General features: G+C 33.2%; 1 protein-coding gene across 2 annotated transcripts in view; it reads left to right on the forward strand.

Annotated features, from left to right (window-relative positions):
* Rgl (Ral guanine nucleotide dissociation stimulator-like) overlaps positions 1 to 11,412 on the forward strand; it is a 46,979-nt gene that overhangs the window by 857 nt on the left and 34,710 nt on the right. Inside the window, exon 2 of one of the 2 annotated variants that reach the window (XM_018505932.1) lies at positions 1,458 to 1,776. In XM_018505932.1, coding sequence (XP_018361434.1) covers positions 1,747 to 1,776 — 30 coding nt within the window. In that variant the 5' untranslated portion in view covers positions 1,458 to 1,746. The remainder of the gene's footprint in view (positions 1 to 1,457; positions 1,777 to 11,412) is intronic. The other variant, XM_018505933.1, reaches the window with a different exon arrangement.

An 11,412-nucleotide genomic window follows, 5' to 3' on the forward strand; every position in this document is an offset into this window, starting at 1 on the left:
GAATATGTTGATAAACATAATTCAAATATGATACTATAAAATCTTCGAAGAGAGGGTTATCTTTCAACTATTATAGTATATCTTTCTCTTTCTTTTACGTATACTATGTGATCTTTACTATAGCCTTATCTGATTATTATAGTCGATATCATTATCGCAGTCTCTATTCGACTATTACTTTTATAATTCTCAACTATTATTCTTCAACTATTATTATTCGTTATAGACTTCAATTTTTTTAGCACGAATATGTTAAAAAAGATAATTCAAATGCTATAAAATTTTAGTAAAGAGAGTTATCGCTCAACTATTATTATCAGGGTATTTCATTTTTATACTTCCTCAACTATTCAAATTTTATAGAGTGAATATGTTGATAAACATAATCCAAATATGATACTATAAAATCTTAGGAAAGAGGATTATCACTCAACTATTATTATCATAGTGTTTTATTTTTATACTTCCTCAACTATTATCCTTCAACTATTATTATTTATCATACAGTTTAAATACGATACTAAAGTATTTTACGAGAGTTGGTTATCATCAACTATTATGATTGTATTTTTTCTCTTTTTCACGCATATATGATCTATGACTCTATACGATTATTACAGACTGATATTATTGCAGTCTCTATTCAACTATCCTTTTTATAATTCTTCAACTATTACCATTCAACTACTACTGTTATAATGTTTCTTTTCTTTTACTTATGCATCTTGTTCGATTACTAGGTGATATCATTATAGCAATTACCATTCAACTATTACTTTTTAAATTCTTCAGCTATCTATTCAACTATTATTCCTCTTTTTCTTGTGAATATGTGGTCTATATAGATCCTATCTGATTATAATTAAAGCTGATTATTATATCATTATTGCGCAGTCTCTATTTAACTATTGTTTCTATAATTTCTCAACTATTATCCTTTCACTATTATTATTCATGATATAATTTAAATTTTATGTAATTGATTATTTCACTTAAATGAGAACTACTATCGTAATGTCGCGTGTAGCATTATTATTATTATTTTTAATGCTCTACTTCTACTATTGAATCTTTCATTGTGCCAATTAAAAATTTACGTACTGTCAGTGTTCACGGAGAAATTTTTTCATTTGAATTTGTATTTTTATTAGTTATGTGTTTATATTATTCTTTCAAACATATCTTCTTATTCTACCATATTTTCACATTTCATCTTTTTCTTTGTCCTCATTATCCTCGCATCACAAAAATGTGACAAGTATATAAGATGATATATATAAGAGGATCCTCTTCAATATACTTTTTCCTCTCTTTTTCTTTCTATTTTTCTACTTCACTTTCCACTTCGAGACGACTAAATCCGTAACAATCCTCACTGTCATCCTTCCTCTGTTTCTGTCCCACTTTCGCCATCTCCGTCACTTCATTTTTCCTTGAAAAGTGCTGTTCTGTCCCAGAAGAAGCTGACAGTCTTAAAAGGAGGAGAAGTTATTTCGGCGTCGTACGGCGCGATGCTGGATGATAGATTAAGCCCGGAGCGGTTATCACAGGTAGAGTCCCTCGGGAACGATCCCGTTTGGGGGGCAGGCCTCGGCGCAGAATGACGAGCGTCGTCGGCTCGTGCTGCTGCTGCTGCTGCTGCTGCTGCCGGAAGCGAAGCCGCGAAGAGGAGCAACGAACAGCCCGGCGACGAAGACGACGACGACGAGCGACGAGTTTGGGTCCCTCTAGCGCCAGTGGGGGGCTATGAGCACTGACAATGGGGACGAATCCTTGGTAATTATCGTGCCTTTCTCTTTTTTTTCCATCGCCCCCGCATTCCCTCTACTGTTGTTTTCCACTATCCTTCGGGTAAACGTGTTGAGCGACTTTTCCATCTGTCGTACGTTTGTACGAGCTGTGTGTTAAGTTATACTTTGTATTGCGTCGTTTGAGATTTTACATAAAGGTTATGATGACATCTGATTTCTTTCTCTCTTTTGATTTTCGATTTTTCTTTCCACATTATTTTTCCTTTTTAATTAATTTGGAAACATTATTCCGCTTTTTTTTAACATTAAGAGTGTCCAGGAAAAACGATTTCGCTAAAGTATTTAAAAATTCATCCAGATATAGACATTTGACAATAATTTTGCATGTACCATCTAAATAATTATATTAGATTCAAGCTGATTGTTGGAATGTTAAAACTTTCTATAGCATTGTCATCCAACTTAAGCGTCCCACATAATTATTTTGATGATCCAATAAAATTATTTTCAGGTCTTACTTAAATTTTTTTGAAATTTCTGTGTATGATTTGAATTATAGAAGATATAAATACTTTGCGAAAAATATAGTTACACGAAACTATCGAGTGTTTTGATATATTCGAACACTAGTTTATTCTGCGGTCTCTACTTGCTATTAATTTCTATTTCATCAGAATTTTTCTGACGTAATCAATTTATAGATATCACTGTATCTAATTTTCACGGCTTTGAAATTACGATAATGTATTCTAAGCTTGCACTGCTCGTTGTTTCCTTCCTTTTCTCTTCCGTCTCTCTCTCGCTATCGCGTGGAAGGATTGTGGCTGGATTTGAAAGCCCGTTCTTGACGTAACGCGGTCACGGATCGTACGTTTTCGTTTCCGGAGGTACGACGCTTGAAGACGCGATCGATAGAGACTACTCTGACGAATTATTTTGCCACTGTTTCTTTATTTCGGCGCATTCATGTCGCTAGCAATTGCCATTTTAACAGTAATATTTCGATAAGAATTTCTAAGTCTTAATAACCATCTAATAATTTAATAATTATACAAATTAATTATTTATTAGATATTATTTCTTTGTATCTCAGAAAATCCTGAAGAGATCGGCAAAGTTTTAAATATCGCTCAAATTTTTTATGCCTAAATAAATAATGTTTATCTTTCAAAACTGACATCCTCTATACTTTAAGAAAACACTCCGGAATTTTTGTTGCTCCGAAGGATTCTAGAAGAATTAAGAACACCCGAAATTTTTTGGCGCATAAGAATTGCTGCAAAAATTTTCGGAGCGTCGACAATCTTATAAATCTTACAAACCCAGAAAAATCCAAGATAAAACGGAAAACGGAAAAGTTTCGAATTCTTTGCATAATTCTTGTAAAAGCGAAATGAAGAGAGTATAGAAAATTTGATCCACAGGTATTTCTTCGCAGCTAATTAGACCCTAATCAAGCCGAACCGAGAACTTGACAGTCGACCAGCTCCGCCAATCGATTTCTACCTTCACTTCCGCCGTCGCTTTTCAGCTTTACTCGTGCTGAATGCGACATGCCTCGAAGCTGTCCAACTTGTATCTTTACTGCATATCGGTCGTGTAAAGTGATAGAATGCCAACCATGTTAATGTTAAGTCATTTAAGCCAGGGTGTTAAATCCACATCATGTTGCTGTTGATGTCAACACTATGACAATTATTAAGAGACGATTATAGAATCCCCTTAAAACGCTTTGTTCCACTACACTTTAAAAAATATGGATGTAGAGTTTTAACATCATGGGTGTTAAAACTCTACAAATATAATTCTCATTGCGTTGATGCTGATATAAACATCAACATAGTGCAACATGGTGTTAAATCATTTAAACCAGAGTATTAAACTCACGGTATTAAATTAAATCCATGTTGGTGTTGATGTCAACATCAACACTATGCACAGAAAAAGACTATTCTTAAATCAACCATAATATACTCATATATAAGCAAAAATATTATAATCTTGCTTCAAAGATATCAATCTTGATTTGATTAAATTTGTTTTGATGCAAGTATTACTTTGCATTTAATTCAAAAGACTTGCTCAATTAAAAATCTATCAATACAAATTCAAGACTAAAATTTTTAAAGCAAGATTACAATATTTTTGCTTATATATGAGTGTATTATGGTTGATTTATCAATAGTTTTTTTTTCTGTGTGGCTGGTATTTTTATACATAGTCAGTTCTTATTTCAAGACTAAAGTAATGTTTTAAGACGCTAATGCGGTCCTCTGATTGGTTCGTGACATCTCAAGACAGAACTTAAGACGGTTTAGAATATAAGAACTGAATACCGACCTATGAAAATTATACATATATAAATATCGGGCATGGTATTAAATACACACCCATACTTTTTAGAGTATAGAAGGCGTCCTTGGTACTTCGCAAACTTCTCCATCTCGATGTTTCGCAACTTTCATGCAATTTGTTGAAATTATACCACAGTGCTATAACTCCCCTCATAAGTCGCAGTTTCAAGTCGCCCAGCTTGGTTTCCACATAACTCCAACTCTCCCTTATCTTTCGTACGCATCGTAAGGGAAATGTCAAGGATCTCGCGCGTGCGAGGTGCCAGTCGGGCGATTCCCCGATACAACGCTTCCGCGATGACGGTCGACGTTAATGGGCAGAAAATTACCGATATATCACGTTTATGCAATCGTCACCCAGGTGTCCCTCGCTGGCCTGACATTGAGTCTTGACACGACGTCACGTTTCCACGAGCGTTATCGACGATTATCGCGAGTCCTTCGACGCGCCCGTGAACCATCCTTATCAACGTTCGTCGTTCGCGATAGATTCTCCTGGATGAATATCGTCGTTTGTTCTCATTCGAATCAATCGAACAACGTTCAGGATTATCACCGCAGCTTCTATCAATTGAAAGTATTTCTCTTTCAAAGGAAATGTGACGAAGTTGAAGATTAGATATGAAGAAGTTTTTAACGAAGAATTTGAAAAAATTCTTCCATATCTAATCTTACAACTAGAATAGTCTTATTCCTTGAACTAGCCTTAACATTCAAGTGTGATCTTGTTCCTTGAACGGTTCCGCGATCTTCTTCTATAAGACTCTGTAAAAATAAAAATATTAATGTGATAATTAATACAGGAAAAGGTGCTAATACGAGCCTTACTTAAAATTCTGGATATATATAATTAATATTATCTTTTATCTAATATAAAATGTTTTTAATTTGTTCTTAACTAAATAATAAAGTTATGAAACAATTGTCACGGCCATTTTTTGTTGACAATTGTTTATCTATTATGAGATATGTCATTGTTTTTTGGTATGATTTTTAATGTCAAGGTTAACGTGGTTTAAAGTTCGTAAATAACGAATTTATAACCTAAATTAATTTTTAAGGTGTTGCAGTAAATTTGCGATGAGTTCGATATTATCGCTGGGATATAATTTTAAATGTAAATCTTGTGAACGTTTCTGTATTGGGTTTCTTAACAAGTAAATAATATGCGTCCTGGGATTTTTAACGAAAAACATTGCAGGAGGTTGTTTTTCTTTGTAAACCTTTGATTATTATTTTAAGATGATTTTAAGAAATCCCTATAGAGAAGAGTATTTGGATTTTATAAGAAGTCCAAATAAACCTGAAAAAATCAGATAGTCACATCATAACATCCTTTTTCATTTAAACAAGTTTTCCCACTTTGTAAATCATTTCAAGTGCGTTTTGTACTAAATTTCGATTAATAAATTTAATTTGCAATTTTATTAGTTAGGTCAGGTTAAAATATAATTAAAAAATAAAAAATTATATAAAAAAGAAAATAGAAGCCCACATTACCATCTTGTTTCTAACCATTATAAAAATTTCTTACAGATTGAATATTTTTAGTTCAAAAACACGTTTAATTTGATTACTGCGTCTCGAAATTCGGTGATGACAAATTTTTATTTTGATATTTAAAAAAATCAATCTCAGCGAACAGGTCTTATTGTTGGATTCTATCGAGTCTTCGCATTCCATGATGATCAAAGCGCGATCGAGTGCGACATGTCGTTCTCATTCCTACGGGACGGACAAGTTGCTTCATCGCTCTGGGAAAGTTCCGGCAGCGAACTGGAAAAGCACAGCTGGTTCCAAATTGGGAATCCATTCCCGGCTGGTCTATCCGCTCCGATGAGCCGAGTATCGCGAGAAGCCTGAGACGCTTACGGGGAATGCAAAGTAATACGTGTCAAGTCTAACGAGGCGCGTCGCGGAATGCAGACAGGAGGCGAAGGAAAACATGGTGCGACGTGGGAAAAATTAAGGCCGGATCGAAATATAGTAAAGATTGAGCTTAATATGTGTTCTCCAAGATAATTGTCTTCTATTGTGCAAAATACATCAAGAGGCAGATATCTTCAGATAATAACAAAGAAATAACAATTACGGAAAGATACACGATATCATTTTGTTTTTTGATTACTTTTATCATACAATTAAGAACATCGCACGTCTTATATCTAATTAATTCTATAATGGTGCAGTTTCCAAATTAAGCATCAAGTGTTGCGAAAATTAAATATACACTGAAAAAAATGTCTGGTTGAAAATGGACGAATCAGAAATTTCTAGTTAAATTTATTAGAATTCTAGTTGAGATAACCGGAATTCTGGTTAATACTATATTTCTAGTAAAATCTACTAGAATTCTTATTTTTACCAGAATAATTATATTAATCAGAATTCTAGTTATCTCAACTAGAATTCTAATAGACATAACCAGAAAATTCTGATTCGTTCATTTTCCACCAGAGTTACTGTTTAATCCAACCGGACCATTTTTCTCACAATCAGTGTAATCTTATATCTTGAACGGATCGTAGATTTTCTTTCATAATGTCGTACGAAAACTAATTTGGTATCTATAATGCAAAGATCACATGTATAAAATTCTAATCTAAACACATCTCATTTAATTGGTTATTATTAATTTATTAATAATAATTTAATTACTATTAATTTATTAATAATAATTTAATTACTATTACTTTATTAATAATAATTTAATTATTATTAATTTATACACTATAAGTTATTATGAAAATGATAATCTGTGTAAAATTGACTGGCATATCTAAGTAATTTTTTCGAAAATGCCACAACGGGGGAATGTTTTTAATTTTGATATGTATACGTGATAAAATAGCATAGTAAAAAGAATTCAGGAAACGACAAACTGAAACTTGGTCGCGTGTTACAGTTTCAAAGAGAAACCGCGACTATCGCGCGTGCTACGATATCGGCGTACTTTCGCAATTCTGACGTGCGAAAATCGCGAGCAGGGGGGACACGAGTTGTGCGGAAAGGAAAAGAGATTCCTCTCGTTCCGTACCGTGAATTCAGAATGGACATCCGCCTTTCTCACGGCGAGACGTGAGAAGATCGGCCTGAACGTCAAGTTATAAACTAGTGCGCGTACAGAGCTTCCCGCGCGCCTCTATCGTATCCTTCAATTGGAGCAATCGCCTTTATCCGTGTATGGATCTACCCACACTTCGAACCCGAGTCAATTTCTCGCAGAGATAATTGATAACTAGAAATTGTCGCGGTGAGATCAAATCGAGTGGGATGACGGATCAGGAGGAATGGCCTTTACAGCTGCTCCGATAGGAAATTTAGCCTCGATCCGAGTATTAGGTCCACTTAAAGCGATTAGCACGTTTTTCACGTCCGAAGAAGGCCAGGAGATACGATGATCGTGACAATTATCCGATGACTCAAGCCCCTCGTTGAAAATCGCGCGACTGACTCAATTTAAGGATCGGAGGCTTTGCTCCATTTGGACCGATACATTTCGAACCGATCATTTAATCGATATTATTACGACTTCGATATATTTATATTTATCCTTTTCAAAAATTAATGTTTAATTTTTATTTAAGTGACATATAATTAAAAAATTGATACATTTATTTAAGAGAAATTTTCATTAAAGTGTATATATATATATATATAATATACAAAATAAAATGTATTTAAAAATTTAAATGCCATTGTCTAAAATAGAGACAAAAATTAATATAACTATAACTATAATAATACTGTAATAATTATAACATATAACTGTAATAAATATAATTAATATTTATTATATTGATATATATAAATAATTTTATCAAAAGAGTTCAGTTACATAATTTAAAAAGTAAAAATTGAAGGACTCTAAGACTGAAGTTACAAAATTTAATATCCTATATTTCTTAAAATTACGTAAAGAGTATACATCTATAAAACTGTCTGTTATCTGCAAAACTGAAATACAGCTTTTATGATAACGCAGTAAACATTAACGACCAATGGCCACGTCATAACGTCTAGCAGACTAAAGCAATTTTTACAATAGGTTTCAGAATGCATCGCAAATTATACAAGATATCGTGGTATTCCGTAACTTCTTGTCTATTTCATAATCGTCTCCTTTCTTCTACAACTTTGTACACTACATGTGTCATGAATTTCAAATATTAATTTTATTCTCTTATTAAACCATACTTTAAATCTTGAGTATATCTTATACTCTTTTTACATTAAAGAAGACAAACTGTGATCGAAACATATGCGACAGTTATGTTAATATTTTAATAAAAAATATTTAAACATTATGTAATGATATTCGTGTTGACTCTTGTTGACTATTATATTCCTCTTTTAATTTGATTTATTTGCAGAGTTTTATTTATATTAATCAAAATCGTATTTACTTAAAGATGTCAGATTTGAAAAATATACGTGGCGGCTCAATCAGAAGTGCTAAACGTTTAAGTGACTAATTAAAGAACTATCTTAATTAATGTTGACTGCTGGTCAGTTGGAATCACTATTGAACACATATAAATTGATTGTTTATACAAATGTTTGATCGTCAGCAGTTCTCGCCCGCATTCCACGAAGTCTGATCGTATATTTTATTGTAACACCTGTGGCACACTTTTGTTTGAGGTTGCGACTCACGAAAGGAAACGAGACACATTTCAAAGTATTCTCGAGGTGTAATAAAGCATTCGCAATTGAAGGTATTAATCATCCTTTGTTTGAGAGAAAAATAATTAAATTTTTTGTGTCATATCAAAGAAAATCAAAGGATAAATTTTATTTTTGTTTTAAATTAAATTTTTTAATTCAAATTACACGAAAGAATAGCAATATCGAAGACGTTTAAATAATTTTTACAAATTCATTAATTTTTTATTATTTCAAGAATAAAGATGGAGATAAAATTGTTTTTAGGTTAATACTAACAAAAAATTAAAAATGTATAGTTTTTAAACAAAACTGCTTGCAGTAATCGTTTGCATCATTTGCATGTATTGCGAGTGCATTATACATCACGTACGTAGCGGTTATAAAACAGAACTTGCCGGCGCCAATTTTTCTGCCATGATTTCTGCAGATTAACGGCGCATCTGGCTTTATCCGGATTAAACTTTAGCTCCTGAGAGGCGGCGTCGAGGCTTGACCGACTTGAAACTACTAACTGTTTTGACGAGTTTAACCTTGACTTCAATATATCGCTTCCGTCAGCGATTCTCGATGAAAAACAGCTTAGTAATCGCGATAGCTTCGTTCTGTTTCACGACATGCCCCTTTAACCTCTCGCCGTCTATTTCGACTTTTTACCTTTTATACCCTCATTCCATTCTCAGGTCATATTTCATTTTTCTTCTGCGAAAAAATTAAAGCACGCAAAGAACACAATAAGTTACAGTTGGTAAGAATGTACACATAAATTAACCAAAGATTCCATAATTACATTATAATTCGATTTATATAATTATATTATTTAGGTTATAAAAATATATGAGAATTATTATATTTAATTATTTTGTAATATATTATATTATAAATTATAATTGTGTTATAAATAATTGTATACATGTTACGACGTAGATTTACGTAACTTTCGAGAAAAATATAAAATGAATTTTTTAAACATTAAAATTCACATAGTAACAAATGGAATAAGTTTCGTTTAAAGATGCATCTAATATAACTTCCATACAAAAATAAATATTAAAAAAATTAATAAGGTTAGTATTTATATGTCTGATAATTTTGTAGTTTAAATGGAAATTTTCTCGATTATTTTTTAAAAACATGTTTATTATCGAAATAATATTTTATCTAAGTTATAAATCGCGTCCCCAAACTTTTTGCATTACTTACAAAATAAATTCACACAGAATCATACAAGCATTTAAGATCCAGCTAGATTGTTCAAGGCATTGATTTTTATAGTTTGTATTATCAATATGTACGGGGTCCTATAATATATTATACTGTTTACTTTCAAATACAATATCTGCAATTTCTTCATTTTGTCAAAAAAGCACTTTCTTAACGCAGATAAACGAAGTTTGAAATAATACCTCTGTGACTCGCCACTAGAGGTCCACGGGACTCACTCGGTTCGCGTAAGCACCGCGCCGCGCGAATTCCCTTTAAATAGAATATCATTCTGGATTCATTCCAGGCGTCTAAGGCAAGTCCCACACTACATCGCCTTACTGATGAGTCTAGTAGTGTAGGACCAGGACGAAACGCTGCGGCCGACCACAAAGCTTCGAGTCAAGCCTCCTTAGTGGACATTTCCACACTTCATACTTTCTTTTTATAAAAGAGGAGATAATCTCGGGTCAATATGTGCGTGGGACATGCGTGATCCTGAGTCACGCTCTCCCACGAAATGCTGCAACTCTTCAAGGTCTCCCATTGAAAATGATGATCGCGCCGATGATCCCGCGCGTTTCTAATATGGGGCCTACGTAGGTTTCTTATTTAAATTCGCGCGATCATTGTGCATTCTCCGATTGGACCGCGCGACTGGATCTTAATTGCGCCCGCGGGTCGCAATTATCGCGGCGATCGTACGTGCGTTGTGTGTGTACGTTGTACGTGCTCGTCTCGCATTGTGCGCGGCGCGGACGAAAGTAAAACGCTGAGAAAAAATCGCGTTCTCCCGCGAGTTTCTATGCTTTCGCTAATCAAACGATTATCTTGCCGACTCGAATTGAATGGGACGAGAAATTGGACGCCGCGACGCGAGCGAACGCAATTAATCGCGCGACATCGTGAGTGCAACGATTTAATTCGCGCGATGGATTTATTAACTTGCGTAATCTTAACGCCGCGTAACAGCTGGTATAGATTCCGTCATGTGATACGGTCAGTGTTTGCGTTATCTGTATACAATTATCTAGATAAAGAAATCGCGTCATCTTACATAGATTATTGAATTTATGTTATCTTTATCTTAGATAAAAGAAGTGTTATCTTTTTTAATTAGAATTGAATCTAGATTAATAGAATTTAGGTATATTATTATTATAGAATTTGTATTATATAGAATAATCTAGATTATTAGAATTTATATTAACTGCATCTTTATCTTAAATAAAAGTTATATATACCTTACATAAAAAATTGTGCGTCCATATGTAGAATATTTTTCTTGTATTACCACATTTTGATTATTACTTCAATGTAAAATAAACATACAACTGATATGTTAATATTTTTGTAACATTTTGATGTGTTAGATTCATGTCACCTTTCTAACTTAACATTTGCTTATGTCAATTAAAAATGGAATATTATTTTGAGTG

This window comes from Trachymyrmex cornetzi, unplaced genomic scaffold, assembly GCF_001594075.2.
Source record: "Trachymyrmex cornetzi isolate Tcor2-1 unplaced genomic scaffold, Tcor1.1 scaffold220, whole genome shotgun sequence".
NCBI lineage: Eukaryota > Metazoa > Arthropoda > Insecta > Hymenoptera > Formicidae > Trachymyrmex > Trachymyrmex cornetzi.